The sequence below is a fragment of the Ochotona curzoniae genome, unplaced genomic scaffold, assembly GCF_017591425.1.
Source record: "Ochotona curzoniae isolate NIBS_2020 unplaced genomic scaffold, NIBS_Ocur_1.0 contig_2688, whole genome shotgun sequence".
NCBI lineage: Eukaryota > Metazoa > Chordata > Mammalia > Lagomorpha > Ochotonidae > Ochotona > Ochotona curzoniae.
The window spans coordinates 352,527-374,103 of record NW_024465553.1 but is presented as its reverse complement, the minus strand read 5'-3'; the positions used below and the strand labels follow the sequence as shown (position 1 = coordinate 374,103).

Genomic DNA, 21,577 nt, shown 5'->3' with positions numbered 1-21,577 from the left:
CATGTAGCCTGTGGACTGAAGGACTCTGGCGTGGCCAGGCCCTTGCTGGGCACCTTCCTCCCTGGCTCTCCCCTCTGTGGGGCGCAGGTCTCTGGGCAGTGCTGGGCTGACCCCAGGCCTGGGCTGCTTCTCAGCCCTCCTTTTGTCCTTCATGCCCTTTGCCCCTAACTCAAGGGGGAAATGGGGGGTCAGGTTGCGCCCCACCTCCTCATGCCTGCTACTCACAGACAGGCGCTGCCATCTGTCAGGTTTTGTAAAATACATGAGGTAAGGGCCTGGCACAGTAGCCTGTCGGCTAAGTTCCTCACCTTGCGTGCACCAGGGTCCCACATGGATGCCGGTTCATGTCCCCGCGGCTCCACTTCCTATCCAGCTCCCTGCTTGTGGCCTGGGAAAGCAGTGGAGGACGGCTCAAAGCCTGGGAACCCTGCACCCACTTGGAAGACCTGGAGGAAGTTCCTGCCTTCGGATCAACTCAGCTCTGTTGCGGCCACTTGGAGAGTGAATCAACAGATGGAAGATCTTCCTGTCTCTCCTCTTCTATATATCTGCCTTTCCAATTAAAAAAAAAAATCTTTTTAAAAAATACATGAGGTGGACAGAGCCAGTGCCCATCCCCCAGGCAATGCCATGTGCCCGTACTGGCCGGGTGCCAGGAGCTCCATCCAGGATTCTGTTGTGAGGGACAGGAACCCCCTGAGGATGATCAGCCGCCCACCTGCAGGCTTAGTGAGGTGCTCCTGGGGCACGACCTCCTGCCTCACTCACCCTGCTCCCACCTGCTGGCCTCTGCCCCAGAGGTCTGGCCAGAGTGGCGGTAGCATAGCCGACAGTGGCAGGGTCATGGCCAGCTGGTCATGGTGGTAGTTGCCTGCAGGTGTTGCTTCTTTTGTACAAATTGATTTCCTAATGCTCTTTTGTACAAATTGCTTCTTTTGTACAAATTGATTTCCTAATGCTCAGTGCTGAGTGGGAGACCTGGTATCCCATGGTTGACTCCCCAGATGGTTCCGATGGCCAAGGCTTCGCCAGGAGTTCCAGGTCTCCCAGGTGGGTGGGACGCGGTGCTCCAGGGCAATGTGCTGGTGTCACAGGCTGTGGCTCAACATGCTGTCCTGTGCTATGCTACCCTCTCCTCACTGCTGTGGATGCAATGCCAGCTTCTCTACCAGGGTTGGGCCGAGTGTGCAGGGAGGGAAGTGGTGAAGGCTGCCAGAGATCACAGAGCATCTGGAGAGGGCTGGTGTGGACAGTGGTATGGTGAACCCGGCCCTTCTGTCCCAAGGACCTCACAGCAAGTAGGGTGTAAGCACAGACCTGGCACGGGCTGTGAGGGGGCCATCTGAGCGGCACATCTTTTCCCAGAGCCCAAGGGCGCCTCCTATGGGGAGGCAGGGCCGGCGCGGCTGCACAAGGCAACCCAGGAGGGACCCTCCTGCGACCCCTGGGCATCCCCGTCTAGGCTGGCCTCTGGGTCTGGCTTCAGCCGGGGCGTTTCCTGCCCGCCCGCCTGGCCTGGCCCGCAGGAAGTGGCCGCCTCCTGAACAAAGGCACCGGCGGACAATGGCCATTGAATTGGCCGGGACCCTCGCGCAGGGACGGTCGCCAGCTGCCAGCGCCGATAAGAGCAGCAGGACGGGTCCGCTGCACTGCTTCACAGGGACCAACAGGGAGCCGGCGCGCTCCACTTGGCTCCACGAACACCTGGGACCTGCATCGCGGGCCTGGACAACGGCGCCCCCAGGAGGGGTTGGACACCTTGGATGTGATGTCGGCTGCGCCCCTCCCCCCCCGCCGCTTGCCATGGGTGGAGTCGCGGCACGAGTGGCTCTCTGGCATGGAGAGGGGGGTGTGGGTATGCTTCAGGTGTTGTGTGTGGGGGTGGGCATTACAGCCATGCCCCTGGAAACTCCTTTCTCCAGGAGCAGGCCATGGAGGTTTGTAAGTGGTGTGCGTGTTACAGGGACCCTGGGTAGGGGGGCTGGGCTAAACCAGCAGCTGGAGGTGTGTGTGTAGGGGGCTGCCCTAGGCATCCAGGAGCCTCCCCCCAGGATGGTGGTGTGGAAGGCATTTGGGACAACACGGAGACCAGCCCACTGGGAAGCAGCCCCCTGACCCCAAGTGTATCCATCTACAGGATGCCTAGACAACCCAGCAGCGCCACAGACAACATCTGCACTTTGCTGTGCATGTCCAGGCTGGGCCCTGCCACCTGGTCCTGCTTAAACAAACCAGATGCAGTGTCTCGCTCAGCGCTGAGGCCACAGGGCCCTCAGGAAGCGAGAGGCTGCGTGGCTTCCGACTCCCGCCCTTATCAGTCCTGGCCACTTCCTGCGGCTAGTGCAGTCTGAGACCCCTTGGCGCCAGTATGCCGGTCAGCTGTGGGGATGCCCTGGACCCACACCCACCTGAGCCCAGCTTTACCTGGTCAGCCTGGCCCAGCTGTCCAACACGCCAGCATCTTCTCACTGCAGCAGGTGAGGCTGAGGCCCCCACCTGCTTGTCCTGCACCTTCTGGAGCTACACACACACCCATTCCCCACCTCCAACCTGTGGGCCCTACCCTCCTGGCATTACCAATGGTTCCCCGAGCCAGCCTGGGACCTGGGCGTCACAGACCAAGCAAGAACCCTGTGTCCAGGCACCTGTCTGTGGTTCCTGCTTCTCCTGGTGCAGGTTTGGGGTACACAAGCACCTGCTGACCCTGCTACTCCTCAAGGGCTGCCTACCTCCCGCCACCCCACCTTCCAGGGCCCCTTGGTCCCGCCCCAGCCCTGCCCCTTTCCTGCTTGCTTTCGCATACAAGTCTGCACAGCTGTCCACACACAGGCATACATGTGAGTTAGAACCTGCCTCCTGGTGCGGTGCAGTGGTGTAGCATACAGTACGGATCCTTTATGGATGCCAGTTCATGTCCCAACTGCTCCATTTCCCTTCCAGCTCCCTGCCTGTGGCCTGAGAAAACAGCGGAGGACAGCCCAAGGCCTTGGGACCCTGCACCCACATGGGAGACCTCCTGGCTTGATCAGCTCAGCCCCAGCATTGCGGCTGCTTGGGGAGTAAACCAGTGGATGGAAGATTTCTTTCTCCATAAATCTGATCTGCCTAATGGAAATAAATCTTTTTAAAATTCACAAAAGTCTGCTTGCCTGCAACACCAACCTCAGGACAGTGCCCTGCCTCTTCCTGATGTGCCTACCAGTCTTTGTGGAAACTGAAGTCCTCTACTCAGTGGAGCTAGAGTTCTGGCCAGGAACTGGCAGAGCCACATGTGGACAGGCCGCAGTCAAGCTCATCCTGTCTGGGGGCTAAGGATTATGCAGGTTCTCTTCCCCCACTGCTAGGGTGGCCACAAGGCCTGCACCGGGCACTGCCCCCAGGCATTCCCTTCCCAGGAGTGCCCCCCTCTGGCCATCTTCCTGACATGTGTCCATCAACACAGGCACCGGGCATGTGAAGTCCCAGTTCTGTCTGCGTACTCCCATCCCACCCAGAAACTCCATCTCCACCCCTGGGCCATAGCCTGGCTAATGGAGCAGAGCCAAATTGTAGATGCTCAGCCCCTGCCCTGGGCACCCCACCCCACCTCACCCCACCCTTCAGCAGGACCCCATGCCCCTTGCCCTGCAGCACCCTCTCAGCCACCTGCTGCGTTGCACTGACCCACATGCAAGCCATCGCAAGCTCCAGCCCAGTGGGCCCTATCACACTGTACCATCCTTCCCCTACGCATGCTTCTGTACCCTGCGGCCAACTACAGGCTGTGCAGGCTGGCCTGATACAGGCCTGGGCAGGCACAGTTGACTCAGGCTGGTCCTGGGCGGCCCTCTGCCTGCCCAGGGCTACATGGGCAGTGGCAGCCCAGTTCAGCATCTGAGGATCAGCAGTGGATTGCAGCTCCAACTGGGCGATGGGCAGGCCCAAGGTTCCTGTGCAGAAATTAACTGCTGGCACAAGATGCCCCTGCTGGGATCCCCATGTGCAGCGGTGCTGGGCCACAGAACCACCACCAAGAAGAAGCACAGCCCATTTGTGCTCAAGCAACAGATCTTCCTGTTTCTCTAACTGGACCCTACAGCCAGCCAACTGGGAGCTGTCAGGGAGGCAGTGGCTACTGAGACACACAGCCCCAGGACACCAAATCCAGCGCTTTGTCTCTGCTGGGGACAGAGTACCAGCAGAAAACCTGCTCAGTCTGCCAGAGGCCCAGGGCTGACCTGCACAAGAGCAGCCCCTCTCCTGAGGGTATTGGGCTGGCCACCACATTCTGCAGGCAGAAAGATCCCAGCCCAGATGCAGGCTCACCCAGGCCCACAGGGTGTCAGGGAGCTGGCCATGCCAGGGACTTTGGTGCAGACTCACAGGCTGCGCCCACCCGAGGGAGGTGGGGGACAGCTCTCGGCGGATCCCAGGGCAGGAGGGCCCAGCATCCCCCACTGCAGACCCAAAACCAGTTCCCTTACAACAGGGACAGGTGCGGCCAGCCCCGGGGCTTTTCAGGCCAGTCTTCCTGCTGGGCATGGCGGGCACTCAGGCCCACAGCAGAGCGTGCTCTCAGGTCCTTGGGCTTCCTCTGCCGCCCAGGTGCCCTCAGTAGCCCTCGTCGTCCTCACCATCACAGCCGTAATCTGAAAGCACAGAGAACCGTCCTGGTGACCCTGACGCCCAGCCCCTCCTCAGCCACACAGGCCCACACCCTACTCGGCCTCCTCCCTGCACTGCTGTGGGGCTGGCAAGTCCTCCTCTTACCTGGGAGCCTTCCAGGGCAGCTCAGAACCCACGGCCTGCAGAGGACACCCTGTGGCCCTGGCCCCTCACCCCCGCCAGCTCCTGCAGCACAGCACTTTACAGCCAGTCTGCTCCTACTTCTTCCCAGAGAAATGCAGCGTGAAGCCAGCGGGCATGGTTTAAGAAGCGTCTGGGCAGCCTCTCCCCCTGACTCGCGGCTCCCATCATCTCCCACCACCCACCATTGCCGCCCATCATCTGCAGAGCGCTGACACAGGGCTCCCCGTCCTCTTCCTCCGGGTCCTCGTCGTCTGCGTCCTCATCCGGGTGGTAGGACACGGGCCCACTTTCTACCAGGACCGCTGCTGGCCTGAGAGGCTCAGTCCCAAGGGCAGGGGAGCTTGGGGGCAGGGCCTGCAAGTAAGCAGAAGGAGGGAATCATGAGCAGCCAATGCCCCTTCAGTTAAGGCGCTCAGGAACACAGGGCACCACCCCAGGCCTGTGGGTGGGAGGCCTGGCACCCTGCAGGAATGCCAGTGGCATCAGGCCCGCAGTGGAACTGGCTCAACCTCTGCCACCGAGGCCCCAGGGAGTCCCTCATGATGGGTGCAGCCTTGTGGAGTCCACCCTGGCTGTACAGGAAGACGTACCTCTCGTACTGCTGCCTTCTTAGCTGGCTGTGTTGGCAGCAGAGGCCTCAGCCTAAAGGAAAGCACCATGTCGTCATAGCTCACGCCCATCCCACCCCACCGAGGCCTCCCTCAGCCTACTCCTGTCCCATCCCACCGAGGCCTCAGCCCACACCCGTCCCCATCCCCGCCACCGAGGCCTCAGCCTATGCCCATCCCACCCCACTGAGGCCTCAGCCCATGCCCACCCCACCCTACCGAGGCCTCCCTCAGCCCACGCCTGTCCCACCCCACGAGGCCTCAGCCCACGCCTGCCTGCTTGGTGCCCAAACTAGGTACACAAGGACCCACTCACAGGGGCCTTGCCCATCCTTGTGGCTCTGAGGACCAGCTGTTGCTATCTAGGAAAGCTGGTGACTTTGCCACTGGGCCCTCTGTCTGCCACACAAGTGACAGATCTATTTCCTTGGGATATTGCACTCTGCACCCCCTCTGCCCAGACACCATCACAGCTGCTTCTCTGCGGATGCTCTGGTGGCAGCCAAGCTGCCAAACCCTATCCCCACAGCCCCTTGGACTAAGGTCTGAGGAGTCTTGGCCAAAGTCACCGGAGATCCTTAATTCCTACATGCACCCCACCGCCCCCCATACCCACATACCACAGCCCCTGGGGAAGGAGGAAGGGTGGGTAACATGATGAAGATAACACGAGCGGTGCTCCAAGACTCACCCCACCCTGCCATTCCCCACCTTGAGAGCAGCTCCCCTGCGCTGGCCTGCTGTCCCACAAAGACTCAGCCCTGCTTAGCTGGGACCTGCTGGACGAGCACAGGACCTGGCAGCCAGGCAGCTGGCATGTTTGGGTGGTTGTGGGCCTGTGGGACCCTAGCACAGCCCTAGTCCCGGCCTCCATGGCTCCCACGAACCCATGGTGTGTTCCAACTGCTGCTCTAAGGGCCTTGACAGTAAATGCCATCCATTTCCACAGACACAGCAGAGCTCAGGGCTGGGCTAGGAGCCATGCCTCAGTGCCAGAGGCTGCCCTGCCCCATTCCAGGGCAGAACGACGGCTCAGGTCCCAGCTGCTGTTTCCTGCTGGGAAGCCGGCAGGAGACAAGAGCTCAGACGCTTGGGACACTCCCAGGGGCGATCCCAGCAGGCATGAGGCTGGCTTGGTCACAGCTGCTGCAGACAGCCGGGCAGTGAAGCAGCAGGTGGAACACCTCATGCTCACTCTGCCTCTCGAATAGACGACAGTGCACACACCCCTGCGACAGCTTCAGGCTGAGCCTAGCCAGCAGACAAGTAGGGCCAGGCAACCCTGACTGAAGGTAGCACCTTGGAGTGTAGGGGTAGAGTGGCTATTGAGCCTCACTGCACCTGCCTGCTCCTCTCCTGAGGGCCTCACAAGCCAGCCCCACACGCAGCACAGGACCCAGTGGGCTCGCTGAGAACCAAAAGACTGCACTCAAGACGGGCATTTCTACAGGGAATCATGAGAAGACCCCCAAGGCGAGGCACTCGTGTCCTCTCGGGAAAGCAGGGCTGGAGCCGGATGCAGTCCTCCAGGGTCTCCTTCAGCCTGGTGGCTGAGACACCCACACTCTGCCACTGGTGTCTGAGCCCATTCTTTGACTCCAGTTTCCAAAGGCAGCAGTGATGGTTCCTGCTGGCTTCTTGCCACTCGCCTGCCGCCCACTGGGAGGTGCAGATGGAGCTCCTGGCTCCCTCACCACCCCAGCCCCAAACCTTGAGGGCCTTTGGGAATGCAGACAGGGGATCTTTCTGTTTTCCTATTTGTAGGCAAAACACAATATGCCATTGGAAAAGCTGGTCTAGAAGTCCTAGGAGGGAACCCAAAGGTTGTCGCTAAGCCACGTTCAAGGGGCAGTCCCCCCAAGTGCAGCTTCCTAAGGGGCTCACAGCAGAGATGTACAAGATCTTTAGCAAGGATTCTAGAAGCAATGAGAAAGTAAGACTGGGACGAAGGGACAAGTCGCTGGAACTGCGCTGCTCAAAGACCGCTGGCCAACAATGGGCAGAAGAGGGAGAACGCAGTGCAGGGGAGCTGGGCGTCGGCTTTCCCACAGCAGGAGTGCTCATTCTGACGCAGCTAAGGCCCGGCTCCTGCCAACATGGGCTCTGCTGAAGACCAGCAGGTGGCAGGGGGAAGGGGCACGGCCCCTGGGCGGCAGCACTAGCCCACTTTCTGCGGTGCTGGGCCCACCTGCCTCATTCCCATGCTCAAGCTGCACCTTGTGGAGCCAGCAGTGAGGCTGCTGGGCTGCAGAGGGGCCACAGGGCCTGGGGCTGGCCAAGCAAGCCACCTGCCTCTCCCAGCACCCCCACTACCTCCTGAGAAAGCAGAGCCTGACACTGTGTGACCCTTGCTGGGCATAGGGCCCCCCTCAACTCACAGCCTACATACCAAGGAGCCGGAGAGCCAAGGGCAGTAACATGTGCAGCAGCTTACCGTGTGAGGTCTGCAGCAGCAGATCTCAGAGCCAGGCCTCTGCCCACACCCAGCCCAAGCATTGGAGTACCTCTTCCCTGCGCTGGTCCCAGGGTCGGCCCCGCTCCTGCTGGCTGCCCCTCTCCTCCGAGGCGGCTTCCCGGAGCTGCCCCTGCTGGCAGGCTGTGTGTGCTCCCTGGGGGGGCTGCCCGCACCCCTGCTGTCCAGGTCGCGCAGTACACTGTAGTTGATCTTGCTCGAGATCTTCTTCTGCTCTAGCATCTTCTCAATGGCCTCTCCGGCCGTGCTGGCCTGGATCGGCTCGCGCCGCTTGCACGACTTCTTGGGCTAAATTAGAACACAGAGGCAGCGTTCCTGCAAGTTCCCCCCCGCCCCCCGCTCAGCAGAGCACCCTCACAAGAGATGCTACCCTCTCTATCCTGCCAGCTGCCCATCCTGTGTCTGCTCCATGAATTTCACTCAGCTGGGAGCCAGGGCGGGAAAGGTCACCAAGCAGGGATGGCCACCTACAGGTGGCAGGCCCAGGTCCTGGGCTGGCAGAGCCACACTAACATGGCTGAGAGGGAGGGGCACACGAAGGCAGCAGGGGCACCCTGAGAACTCAAACTCCTTGGGAACAGCCTGGCCAGCCAGCTCTGTCAACTGCTCTTGGTCCATTCTGCACTCGCGCCTGTCCAGTGCAGCTCCACCACACAGCAAAGGCAGGCACCAGGAAACACGTGGCTGGATGGGTGTCAGGGCCCCCCACGCTCTTGCCTCCTTCTGGGCATCACTGCACCAGGAGGCCCCTGCAGGCCCCTGCCACAAGGGCAGTGAAGGCATCACCATCAGGGCCAGGTTAAGAGAAGACATACTGGGTCACAGACAGGGCCTCTCATGATCCAACCTCGGGCCCGCCTGCGCCTGGCCTGTACTCATGTCCCTGGCCCCTGCTGTCCACTTCAGTCCCATCGGCCCTGGGCCTGCACTCATGCCCTTAGCCCCGCTCACGCGCCTGAATCTCCACGGCCCACCTTGTGCTCCTTGTAGATGCCCAGTTCCTTCTCCTTGGCTATCCGCGCCTCCTTCTCTGTAAGCAGAACAGAGGAGGTGGTCAGCGCAGCCCAGGGCACGGGACCTGGGGCCCGAGCAGGGGAGGGCACTCACCCCTCTGTTCCCGCAGGTACTCAGCATTCTCCCGCATCCACAGCTCAGCCTTCACGCGGGCTTCTGACTCATTCAGGATATACTGGTGGAGTACAGCAAGGGTGTCAACACTGACCTCCCCAAAGATCAATGAGGACGGAACCTGCTGCTTCCCCTGGCCTCCACCAAGCCACCCTGCAGGCTGTGTCCAGAACCCCTAGGCACCAGCGTCTTGCTACCCCAGAACCTGGGTCCCCATGTAGGGACTGGGGTCAGGGCAGCAGACACCCACACAGGAACAATCAGGTGGCCTGGGCAGCGGGCAGCAGCCCGAGACTAGGTATTAAGGGTGTGTCCAAACACTGGACTCATTCTGCCACCTGCCTCATGCTCCCCAGCCTGTGGGGGACCTGCTTGGGTCACATCTTGACAGTGATAAAGGCCTCAGGAGGGAGGACAGCCTCTAACCTCTGTGGAGCCAACGTCAGGGCAGAACTGGGCCATGAGAGACCGAGGCACAATGCTACCACACAACGAGCTACAACCTGGGCAGGCTGGGGGGGCACAGGCACTCACTCTGTCGATCTCCAGGTCATCAATGCCACTGAGGTCCAGCTCTCCATCTCCTGAGGTGTCCACTGTGAGGAAGCATGGTGCTGGCTCATTCAGGGCAGCCCTGCTGAGCCGAGCAGACCCCATCTGGGCTGGCTCAGCCTTGGGATGGGGCTCCCCCTACCCCAGGCTGCTCACAGAGCAGGCCCTCCATGTACCGTGCCCCAGTGTCTTCCCATAGGTCAGAGGACAGAGGGAGGGCGAGGCCCCCTCAGTGTGTGGTCCCTGATACCATGGGGCAGGACTGTGGTAGACACGCATGCAGCTCTGGGAGTCCCATGGCATGGCTGGCCAGCACCTCCCACCCCAGTGAAGTGAAGGCTGCCCCATGTACCCCCCCACACACAGTCTGTCATCTCATGGTCCTCACCGAGCCCTGCTTACACCCTAGGCTGTTTTAGCACTCTGCTTCTGTCACACCTGAGGCCTGAGCCAGCTCCCTACGGCCCAATCCTCGCACTCTCAGGCTGGCCAGCATGGGCTTGCTTTGCGGCCACTGTGCACCGGGCTGCTCCAGGGCCTTTTCTTGCACCCTAGTCCACGCCTGCAGACGCCTGCAGGAGGCACTGCCACCCAGGGCCAGCTCTACCTGGAGGGCAGCCCCATACCCAGCCTGCATCCTGTTACCAGGGCACTCACTGGCGTCCCGGCTCTGGGAGGAGATGCATTCGCGGATGGAGTCTGAGATGCCTAGGCTGGCCACTGTGGGCAGGGGGCCGAGCAGGGACTCTAAGGCCGGGGGCCGGCTACCCTCCACAGAGCTTCCTGCACTGGCAGAGCCGCCAGGCATGCCAGTGCCGAGGAGCTCCTGGTAGAAGTCCTTGTTCAGGTGGCTGGCTGCGGCCTCTAGTTCCTCGTCTTCGGTGTCTTCTTCACCAAACAGGCTGGACATGGTGTCCTCAGCAGAGCCTAGGGATGGACACAGGACCTACTCACCACCACCAGCAGGCCAGCTGAGCCAAGAGCAGCTTCAAGAGTAGCCCTCCTGCCACCTGGGCCTGCCCCCAAGCCAGCAGCCTCTGCCGTACCTCCCGCAGCTGTGAACACACTGCAGGCCCAAATAGGAGAGCTGGGCAGCAGGGGCAAGCACTGGCAACCTTGGCTTGGGCTGGCAAGAGGACGCGGTGTCAGCAGCCACCAGGCCACCCTAGCTCAGCTGGCCTAGGAGCGTACAAGCTGTATGTTCTGCAACAGGAGCACACCCGAGTACCCACCTGGGAAACGGGCCCACATGGGCGAGCACTCACACTCATGCTGGGGGCTTTTTTTTTTTTTTTTTTTTTTAAGATTTATTTGAAAGTCAGAACTTCAGCTGCTAACAGCTACTGTGCAGACCCATCCCGGTTCCACACCAGCAGGAGGGCAGGAACATGTGCTTCTGTCACTGTCAGGGCAGGTGTGAGCAGACATGTGACAGAGAGATACAGACACACATCAAGACCCAGCACAGCAGTGCAGGCTAGTGCTCCAGTACACTACCCCAAGCCTTTCCTGTGGGCCACACGGCCACGCCCAGGTGTCTGCTGCAGATGGGCCACGCCCAGGTGTCTGCTGCAGATGGGCCGGAAGGCCCCTGAGGATGATGGAGCATGCAGGTGTGTGCAGAGCAAGCACACTGGTAGCATGAGGACCTAAGACCTTACAGGCCTCACTCACAGAGCAGGTCTGAGCAACGGCTGTGCCAGTACCAGCCCTCCTTTCTGGTGCCTTCGACACCAGCCAGGTGCACAGACAGACGCAGGTCACCCACATGCCATGACACTCCCCGGGGGAAGCAACAGCCCCAACAATTCCAGTTAAGCATGGAGAAATCAGAAAACCTCGCCTTGAACTTGCCATGGCAAAGAACCTGCCAACAAATACAAGGGGCCGTGGCCAGCACAGAGCTCCAAGGCCCACTGCCTTGCCTGTGTGTACTGTCCATACAGCAGAACAGGTGTGCCAGTGGTGAGAGAAGCTGAAAGTGTGACACGGGGGCCTGTGAGATCACCATGCCATGTGAGGACCTGCAAAGACTGCCTTCATGGGAATATCAACAACCCAGCAAAGGAAACAGCAGAAGAAATGAGTACAGAAGAACACTAAAGTACCTCTGAGACACACACAGCTCAGCTCTGCACACGAGAGCATGACAGGTGCCTGGGATGGGTATCAGCAGGGTGACGAGGTCAGAACCAGCAAAGACTATGTAGCACACATCGCCCACACAGACGCCTGTGGGGTCCACAGAATGCAGACTTAGGGACCCTGCTCACAGCCAAGGCAGGGATGCCCAGCATGGTGGGGACCCTGCTCACAGAACATGGATGGTGGGTGCTCACTCAGCATGCTGGGAGGGCAACACCTTGTACACAGGGAACCCTGTACCCTGTGTGGAATTGGAAGTAGAGGGACACATCCACTACTGCCAACACCCATCAGGAGGGCCAGGCAGTGGACAGGAAGTGAGAAGGAAATGAGGGGTCCAAGGCTGGCCTTGCTGGGTGGGGGTCAGGCTGCCTCCCATACTGGAGTGCCAGCTGGAGCCCCAGCAGCTCTGCTACCATCCTGTTCCTTGCTCATGTGCCCGAGTCTCTGCTGCCCATGCAGAAGACTGGAAGAGTTCCTGGCTTCTGGTTCCTGGCTGTGGCCTGGCCCAGGCTTGACTGTCACCACCATTTACTGCAAGTGAATCAGCAGATGAAAGCCCTCTCTGTCTCTCCCTCTCTTGCTCTGCCCTTTAAATACATAAATAAATAGGCAGGTAAAGAAATAAACCCTTAAATAAAGAGGAAGTGAATGATGGGTGAACCAGCAAAACGCAGCACAGCACAAGCAGCAGTGCGGCACCTTCTTAGTGCCTAGAAGCCCACTGAGCCATCGCGTGAACACAGTCAGCATGGTGTGGCACTTCCTAGCACCAAAGGCCAGCAAATCCAATCAAATGAGCACAAAGTCAGAGCAGGACCCTCTGGCAACTTGGGGCAGGCCTGCAGCTGGACAGCAGGGAAACCACCCGGGCACCCCACACAGTGTGCCTGGCTCAAGTCCCAGCCTCGCACACCTGCACACCCAGGGGGGCAGCAGGTGGCGGTTCAAAAACTCGGGTCTTTGCTGCCAGAGTGGGAGACCAGATGGAGTTTCACACTTCCAGCAGATGGAAGACCACTCAAATTCTCTCTGTAACCCTGCCTTCCAAATAAGCAACTTTGTAAAAAAAAAAATTATAAAGAATGGGCCTGGTACAGTTAGTCTAGTGGTTAAAGTCCTTGCCTTTATGCGGCAGAATCCCACATGGGTGCTGGTTCGTGTCCCAGCAGCCCCACTTTCCATCTAGCTCCCTGCTTGTGGCCTGGGAAAGCAGTCAAGGATGGTCCAAAGCCTTGGGACCCTGCACCCGTGTGGGAGACCTGGAAGAAGCTCAAGGTTCCTGACTTCAGATCAACTCAGCTCCAGCCATTGTGACTGTTTGGGGAGTGAATCAAAGGACAGAAGATCTTCCTCTCTGTCTCTCCTCTCTGTATATCCGCCTTTCCAATAAAAACATAATAAAAATAAATCTTTAAAAAAAAAAAAAGAATTATAAAGAAGAAATCGCACCTTCACAAATCACCAGTAGTCTAGACACACGAGGAAAGATGGCACTGGTGAGGCAGCCAGACACGGCAGGTGGTAGGCACGCCCATGGGAGACACAGACGGCCAAGGACAGGCTGCCAAGCAGCATGGTGGAGCTGTCGCAAACGCTGGGGAGCTGTAACAAGGAGGCGGGGCCCCAGCGCCTGGCCCCTATGAGCAGAGGGCAACTAGAGAATAGAGACTTGGCTTGTCGCCAAGGCAACTTGCATCTTCAACTCCAACCCTGGGGGTTCCCCAGGGCACTGTGTGATCAGATCCCAAGCTAGTCGGTACGAAATGCGGGGTGCAGGCCTGCTCCCTCACGAGGCTGGGACCCAGGCTGAGGTCCAGACAAGCAGTCCTGGAGCAAAGGGACAGAGGCTCGGCAGGCAGACCCAGGCACCAGGCTCGCAGGGATACTGGCCAGTGTAGGAGTTGGGGTGCAGAAGGATACACAGAACTGGGTTGGCCTGGGGGCCAAGCAGCCGGGGCAGGCCTGGAATGTTCTGGGTGCGGAGAAAGGCCCTCCCCTGAGAGGGCAGCTGCTGACTACAGTCTAAGGGAGGCTGCTCTGGGGTTCCCGGGGTCACGAGAGGGCGGGGTGGAACTCACCGTCCTTTGCCAGGCTGGCCAGTGCCCCCTTTGCCTTGGGCCGGCTATTTTCTAGTTCAATCTCGATTTCATCCTGGTAACTGGATATTTCACCTTAATAAGTCAAAAGCACAAATAAGCACAAGGAGACAGGCACTCGGCCCAACAGTCAAGGACACGCACGCAGCAGCACAGCACCTGCGTTCAGGGCTCAGCTTCCCACTGCCTTCCCGCTTGGGCTCCTGCCGCCATGTGGCAGACCTGCATGGAGCTCCCAGCTGGGCCCCAGTCCCGCCCTGCCCATCGCAGCCATTTGGAGAGTGAACTAGTGGACAGCAGCTCTTGGTCTCTAACTCTGCTTCTCTTTCTCTGCTGCTGACAGTGTTGTAGGTTAAGCTTCTGTTTGCCATCCTAGTTTCCCATGAGCTGATGGCCCCAGCTGCTCCACTTCTAATCCAGTTGCCTGAGGACACAGCAGAAATGGACCAAGTGCTTAAGTCCCTGGCACCATGTGAGAAACCTGGCTAGAGTTCCTGGCTTGTGCCTGGCCAGTGGACAGAGCAGGCAGCTTTCTGCTCCTCCCTCTTTCTTTGTTGCTCTTTCAAACAAGGAATGGAAAGGAAAGGAAGGAAGGAATGAAGGAGGGAGGGAGAGAAAAGAGCAAAGAAACAAAGAAAAAAAGTAAACACACACACACAGAGTCCAGCTCTTCTAACACTGAGACAGCCGCACGGGCTGACGGCCTGCTTACCTTCGACTTCCTCCAGCCTCTTAGACAGGACTTGCTCCAGCTGCAAGGGAAGCGCAAGGATAGTCAGTGGATGCAGCTGTGCAGCCAGCACGGCCCCTCCAGGATGCAAAGCTGAAGCTGTCAGCAATACGCTAAGGGAAACCCATGGCTCCTTCCCAGGCGGGCCTGCCCATATGGCACCGACAGGAAAGGCAACTTTTTCGGCACATTTTATTCCTTTCTGGACTTTTGGTATAATCCACAGTATTCCTCAGTCATGGAGTCCGCATCCCACATCCTGTTTCTGGAGGGGGAGTGGAGGGCTGGCCTCCTGGCAGTAACCAGCAGCCACTGTAAGTAAGCAAGCGGGGCATAAAGTGTGTGTCTGTGTGTGCATGCAGCGGTACAGCATTATGGCCACGCCACCTGCTTCATCCTCAGCTTCCTCTGACCAGCTGTGTACGAGGGGGGGTCACATTCTTCCTCCAGGTCGATCTTCATGAACTCATCGATGGTCAGCTGACTGGTTGGGGTGTCTTCAAACTCTGTGAGCCTGAAACAGACATGCAATGGGGTCCAAAGAGAGGAGAGTTTATCAGAGCAGCCTCTGGCTTTCCCTGGCTTCTCCACCTGCTCCTGCTGCTGTGAGTAGCTCAGTGTCATCTCTCCGGCTCTGGGGGCCCTGGCAGACAGACCTAGGGAAGGCCATGAGGAGAGCAAGGAGGCAGAGCCAGAAGCCCCCCAGCCCAACCCCGGGGCAGGATCACCAGGCAGGCAGGAGTCAGCCTTGGGATTCATTGGCACCTAACTCTCGCCAAAACCTGCATCTTCTACAAACCTCAAAATGCTCAACAAAAGCATTTTCAAGAAGAATTAGAAGTGAAGCATCTGAAAGAAAAAAAATAACTTTCCATCTGCTTCTGGATACTGCCCCAAGATACGATCGCATACCTACACCTGTGACAGACCCAGCACCAGTCACAGGCCTGCACGCAGACCCAGCTGTCCTTGCCTGGCAGGAGCTATTCCAGCAACCTGTCCCTCCAGAGGGGCTGCGTGGAAGCCACAGCGCAGCTGAAACGCCCTCTCCTTCTTGGCCCTGGGAGCAGCACATTCGGGCTAGGATGCCCTTGGGCCCTTTGGCCGCCAACGGGATGACGGTAGCCAAAGACGACTGGATTCCCTCAGTTAGGGTGGCATACCAAACACCCCTTCATCCTAACTTAGGCATGCTGGGATCAAAAGAAAGGCCACACTTTACCTAGGCACGGTGGCCCTCAGCATACCTGTGGCTCTGTAACCAAGCAGGATGGGCACAGCCAGATAAGTGGAAGAGGGGGAGGAAAGCTGACCCAGGGGGGTCCCTGGTCCTGAAGCAGGGGCCACCTACCTCTTCCGGAGCGTAGACTCACACACTTTGACCACACTGATGACCTCTTTCACAGTCCTTCGGAAGTCGTGCATCCTGGCTGCAACCAGAAGCGCTGTAAAGGAATAAGAGGGCCCTTACGTGACCCAGTCCCGCCCGAGGCAGAGCTCTTGAGTGACCCTGTGCCACCTGAGGTCAGGCCATAGTGTGGGCAGCCCACCTGAGGTCAGGCCCGTGGTGTGGGCAGCCCACCTGAGGTTAGGTCCTGTAGTGTGAGCAGCCCACCTGAGGTCAGGCCCGTGGTGTGGGCAGCCCACCTGAGATCAGGCCCGTGGTGTGGGCAGCCCACCTGAGGTCAGGCCCGTGGTGTGAGCAGCCCACCTGAGGTCAGGTCCTTGGTGTGGGCAGCCTCATTTGAGGACATCCTCCTGGAAAGAGAACTCCAATTCCAGAGCCACTGTGGCCAGCCAGACCATGTCAGTAACCAGGAATGAAGTGGTAGCTGCGACCCAGGACCCTGCAGAGCTGTGGCCACAAGTCAGCTGCCACAGGGTTTGAAGGAATTTGCTTAGGAACCAGGGGCAGGCACCCAGATGAGAGGACACACAAGGCTGTCAGCACACACAGACTGGACAAGCAGTCATCACTTCTGGGTAGCATCCAGGTTCAAGCTGGTGAACCTGGTGGTTCATTCTGGCCCTGAGGGTCTATTCCTCAGCTCAGGGGCCTTGGTGGCCAACAGGGGAGTGTGGGAACCCCTTGAGAGCTAAGGACCTGCAGGGCCTGTGAGTACAGGTAACAGATTGTGGGGCAGCCCTTCATGCAAGGCCACGTCAACCTACACAACCTCACACAAGCTCAGCTCGCCCCAAACCTCACAGTGGCTGAAGAGCCCGGGTCCAGGTGTGTCCACATCCAGGCTACCATCACAGGGCCTGTGCCCCAGGACTCAGCTGTACCTGCTCCACAGAGGCCCGAGGGGCGCCGGCCCGTGTGCATCCAGTCCCTCTTCATTCTCTGCAGGAGCCGCAGGGCCGTCATGGACACCTCATGGTTTTTCTCCCCGAACTCCAGCAGGTGGGCAAAGCGTGGGATGTAGAGACACGGGTCTGCAGCACACAAAGCTGTGTCAGTGCCAGCCCCGGTGCCAGGCTGGCCTGCCAGGGAGGGGAGGGCAGGCGCTCAGTGGCCTCACCCATCTCCCTGGGGGTCGTGTCCTGCCACCAGGCCGGCCTGCCAAAGGAGGGGAGGGCAGGCACCCACCAATTCGCCTTCCCTCAAGACCACAGAGCTCTCCAAGGGTCTCGGAGTTGCACAGGCTCACAGGTGCTTAGCAGATGGGGGCGGGAATAAAGGGCAGGAAACTGGGGGATCTGCGGGCCAGTGCACAGTGCACAGCCACACACGATCTGTCCCCGAGTCCAGGCAGTGAGAGGCAGGCCACTTAGGTTCAGGCTTGAGGCCGACAGGGCTGGGTGAGCCCCAGGTCAGCATGGGACAAGCAGATGGAAGCTGCCAAGGATTAGTCCAGAACAAGGAAGGGAGCAGCAGCACACAAGGGTGACCCGGGCTGGGCGTCAGCTTAGTTCCTCCTCTGACAGCAGGGGAGACAGAAACCCTGGATGCTCACAGCACCTGCAAGCCCTCCGACCCTGGCACCAATACATCACCAAAGGTGTCCCATCATGTGACTCAACTCCAAAGCCAGAGAGGACCCCAGTGCCCGAGTCCCCAAGGTGCTGTGCCCTCCCTGAGCAGCCCTCCCCACCCCCCACTGATCATGTGTGGCTGTGCACCAGGTGGGCCCCAGGATTCGAACAGCCCTTCAGCTCAGCCCTACAGGAGGCTGCAGGGCAAAGAAACCAAACGGTGCTTCCCAAGTCATGTGACTCCCACAGGTGCCCTAGCACGTGTCCTGTCACGACACCCACACGCCAGGCTGGAACACATGGACTCAGTTCTCAACACGGTTTCCTGCCTAACTCAGATCCTGGGGGGCAGCAGAGAGCTGGAGTGAGTACCAGCTCCAAAATTTGGCCCCTTCCTGGTCACTGCAAATATTGGGGAGTGAACCAGTAAAGAAGAAATCTGTTAGACCTAATACATTTTTCAAATAAACAAATACTGTGAGAAAGCTGACACATGTTTCTATGAGGCAGAGAGAGAGAGAGACTGCAAGTGAGCAGGCTTCCATCTGCTGGTCTACCCCAACTAATCTGCCAAAGTATAAGGGCAGGAGGAAGGTGGGGCCTGGAGCTTCTTCTAGCATGAACCATGAACAGTCTTCTGACACTGAGTAATTCTTAAAACGGAAGAGATGCAGTTTAAAACTGCTTGTGATTCCCTGCAGACAAGTCAGGAGCTTTGAGCAGGAGCGGGTCCTGTGTTGTCAGAACCCGCACTTCCCAGAGAGCTGGCAGCTGCGAGCACCGCTCAGAGGCGCTGGAGCACTCCACACAAGCACCAGCTGCTGTGTCCAATCTGTGAGAACTGCCCTCACTAGAATGCACGCCAGAAAAGCTGGTTTACAACCGATACAGAAACAACACCCAAGGGTCAGGCATGTCAGGCTGGGCAAGGGTCGGCCCCAGGAAGGTAGGGGCTCAATGCCAGAGAAGGGCAGCCGAGGTGACCAACCTGTAGACACAGGGCAACAAAAGGCACTGGAAATAGAAACTGGGACCCACGATCATTGGAGGTTTTCCATGGTTCTCTTAATAGACCACTCAGGGAGGAAAACGACCACAGGTCAATTGAACAAGCACATCCCAACTTCAGAGCCAGAACCAGCCTCTTTATGTGAGGACCTGAGTTGGCCCTCCACACAGCAAGAGCAACAGGACAGACCACTCTAGTAACCAAGCAACGAAATCTCAGCCAATCACAGTTAGCCATGATCCCGGCTCCACAGAAGGCAGATATGACTGCAGCCAATCAAGTTGCTTGTGAAACTCGCTTCCTTTTCTCTGCCTATAAACAGAAGCCCCTGTGAAAGGCAGTGAGCCTTCTTTCTGGAATGTTCTTCCTCCAGCACACACTGCTCCGTGCAGCTGGCCTGGCAGGAATCCCTGTGAATGCTGCCAGCCCTGGCCGTGGCCCAGCCTTAGCCGCTGTGGGCATTTGGGAAGAGAAGCAGCAGATGGAACATCCATCTCAAGCAATAAATGATTTTGAATGAGCTGGATATATTTCTCTAAAGCAAACAGCAACATATCAGAAGCTCAACATCGCTCCCCAAGGAAACTCAGGACCTCAAATCCATTGCGGCGATTGCAGTCAAAGCAAACCCTAACCCCGCCACGGGACAGGACTGAACCTTGACCGCAGCTGGGGGCTGCACAGCATGGTGCACAGGAGGCTGTGCGCCAGAGGCTGCTGCCTGGAACGCCCACCTCCCCAGGGGAGGACCCTGGAAGGCAGCAGCCATGGCTCAAGGAGCTGCGTCCCTGGCACCCACAGGAGAGCTCACAGAGCTCCTGGTTCAGCCATCCAGTGAGGGAACCGGCAGATGAACAAGCCATCTCCTCTCTTCCCTCTCTTGCTGCCTTTCAAATACGTAAGTAAAAACTATTGAAAACAAATTTTTGGGCCTGGCGCCGTGGCCTAGAGGCTGAGGTCCTAGCCTTGAACACGCGAGGGATCCCATATGGGTTTCTAATCCCAGCAGCTCCACTTCCCATCCAGCTCCCTGCTTGTGGCCTGGGAAAGCAGGCGAGGACGGCCCAAAGTCTTGGGACCCTGCACCCGAGTGGGAGACCTGGAGGAAGCTCCTGGATCCTGGCTTCGGATTGGCGGAGCACCAGCCGTTGTGCTCACTTGGGGAGTGAATCGTTGGATGGAAGATCTTCCTCTCTATCTCTCCTCTTTGTATATCTGACTTTGCAATAAAAAAATAAACTAAAAAAAAAAAGTCAATTTGTATTAAGCGTTTACCACTAAAGAATAAGTAGCAGGAAGAGATCAGTACAAAAGCTTGGGCGAGCACGAAGGAAGCCCACACAGCCAGGCCACGGCCCCAGACTCCTCCCCCAGGGCCCCAGGCTCCTCCCCCAGGCCCCCAGCTCCGCCCTCAGGGCCCCAGGCTCCCAACTCCTCCCCCAGCTCCTCCCCCAGGGCTCCAAGCTCCTCCCCCAGGGCCCCAGCTCCTCCCCCAGGGCCCCAGCTCCTCCCCCAGGGCTCCAGCTCCTCCCCCAGGGCCCCAGCTCCTCCCCCGGGGCCCCAGGCTCCTCCCCCAGGGCCCCAGTTCCTCCCCCAGGGCCCCAGCTCCTCCCCCGGGGCCCCAGGCTCCTCCCCCAGGGCACCAGGCTCCTCCCCCAGGGCCCCAGTTCCTCCCCCAGGGCCCCAGGCTCCTCCCCCGGGGCCCCAGCTCCTCCCCCGGAGCCCCAGGCTCCTCCCCCAGGGCACCAGGCTCCTCCCCCAGGGCCCCAGTTCCTCCCCCAGGGCCCCAGGCTCCTCCCCCGGGGCCCCAGCTCCTCCCCCGGAGCCCCAGGCTCCTCCCCCAGGGCACCAGGCTCCTCCCCCAGGGCCCCAGGCTCCCGCCAGCACACCCCTAAGGCCGACGGTGGTCCAGGGCCAGTGTGCAACCGCGCCCTGTGGTCCTGCCAGTGCTCCAGGCTGTGCCAGGGAAGCAAACCAAGCAGGAAAGCATGGTAAGAAGGGCAAGAACAGAACAATAAAAAGAAACACGTAAAAAGTAAAAAGTAAAAAAAAGAAAAAAAGAAGAAAAACCAAAAATATAAATAAAAGAGAAAAAATATTTTAAAGAAAAACATTTAAAAATTTAAAAATACATGATGAGGCTGGCACCATGACTCAACAGGCTAATCCTCCAATTCCACGTGCGGATATCCCATATGGGCGCCGGTTCTAATCCCGGAGCCTCGCTCCCCATCCAGCTCCCCACCTGTGGCCCGGGAAAGCAGTCGAGGACGGCCCAAAGCCTTGGGACCCTGCACCCTCGTGGGAGACCCAGAAGAGGCTTCCCCTTTCAGATTGGCCCAGTTTGCAGCCATCTGGGGAGTCAATCAGCCGAAAGAAACTCTTCCTGTCTCTCTGACTCCAAAATAAAATATCTTTTTAAAGAAAAAAAAAAAAAAAGCTGAGCCCGGTGCTGCAGCCTAGTGGATAAAGTCCTCGCCTTCATGTACCAGGATCCCATATGGAGACCGGTTCTAATTCCAGCTGCTGCACTTCCCACCCAGCTCCCTGACTGTGGCCTGGGAAAGCAGTGAGGGACGGCCCAAAGCCTTGGGACCCTGCACCCTCGTGGGAGACCCAGAAGAGCTCCTGGCTCCTGGCTTCAGACTGGCTCAGCTCCAGCCGCTTGTGGAGTGAATCACTGGATGGAAGATCTTTGCAACAAAAATAAATAAACAAATAAATAAGAAAGAAACGGACCGAAGGCCAGGGGTCAGCTGTGTACCAGCCGCCTTCAGCAGCAGGCGCTCCACCACCTGGGGCCGCGCCCTCCACGGCGAGCTGCTGCGTGGCCCGACCGCTACGCGCTCGTGCCCAGCACCCGGGATCCTGGGTTCGGGTCCTGCCCCTGGCTGGAAGGTGGGGGTGGCCCTGCCGAGACCGGAAACTGAAGCCCCAAGGGGTGTGGCCGCACTTTCACTTCTGAAAACATTCTCTTAGGAACATTCCCTGACAGTGGGCTCTGGGCAGGTGGGGCGCAGGCGCGGCCGGCGACACGTCACGCCCCCGGGGCGGGGCCTCGCCGCG

At 58.9% G+C, this 21,577-nt stretch overlaps 1 protein-coding gene across 2 annotated transcripts in view; it reads right to left on the bottom strand.

Moving 5' to 3' along the window:
* Positions 1-3,807: 3,807 nt before the first annotated feature.
* Positions 3,808-21,577, bottom strand: part of BRF1 (BRF1 RNA polymerase III transcription initiation factor subunit) — a 35,426-nt gene continuing 17,656 nt past the window's right edge. For both annotated transcript variants that reach the window (XM_040974976.1, XM_040974977.1), the window contains 13 exons: positions 16,813-16,962; positions 15,875-15,968; positions 14,911-15,037; positions 14,506-14,545; positions 13,776-13,868; positions 10,207-10,476; positions 9,532-9,593; positions 8,977-9,058; positions 8,844-8,899; positions 7,901-8,157; positions 5,379-5,430; positions 4,971-5,142; positions 3,808-4,628 (listed from right to left, as the gene is read on the bottom strand). In XM_040974976.1, coding sequence (XP_040830910.1) covers positions 4,591-4,628; positions 4,971-5,142; positions 5,379-5,430; positions 7,901-8,157; positions 8,844-8,899; positions 8,977-9,058; positions 9,532-9,593; positions 10,207-10,476; positions 13,776-13,868; positions 14,506-14,545; positions 14,911-15,037; positions 15,875-15,968; positions 16,813-16,962 — 1,493 coding nt within the window. In that variant the 3' untranslated portion in view covers positions 3,808-4,590. The remainder of the gene's footprint in view (positions 4,629-4,970; positions 5,143-5,378; positions 5,431-7,900; positions 8,158-8,843; positions 8,900-8,976; positions 9,059-9,531; positions 9,594-10,206; positions 10,477-13,775; positions 13,869-14,505; positions 14,546-14,910; positions 15,038-15,874; positions 15,969-16,812; positions 16,963-21,577) is intronic.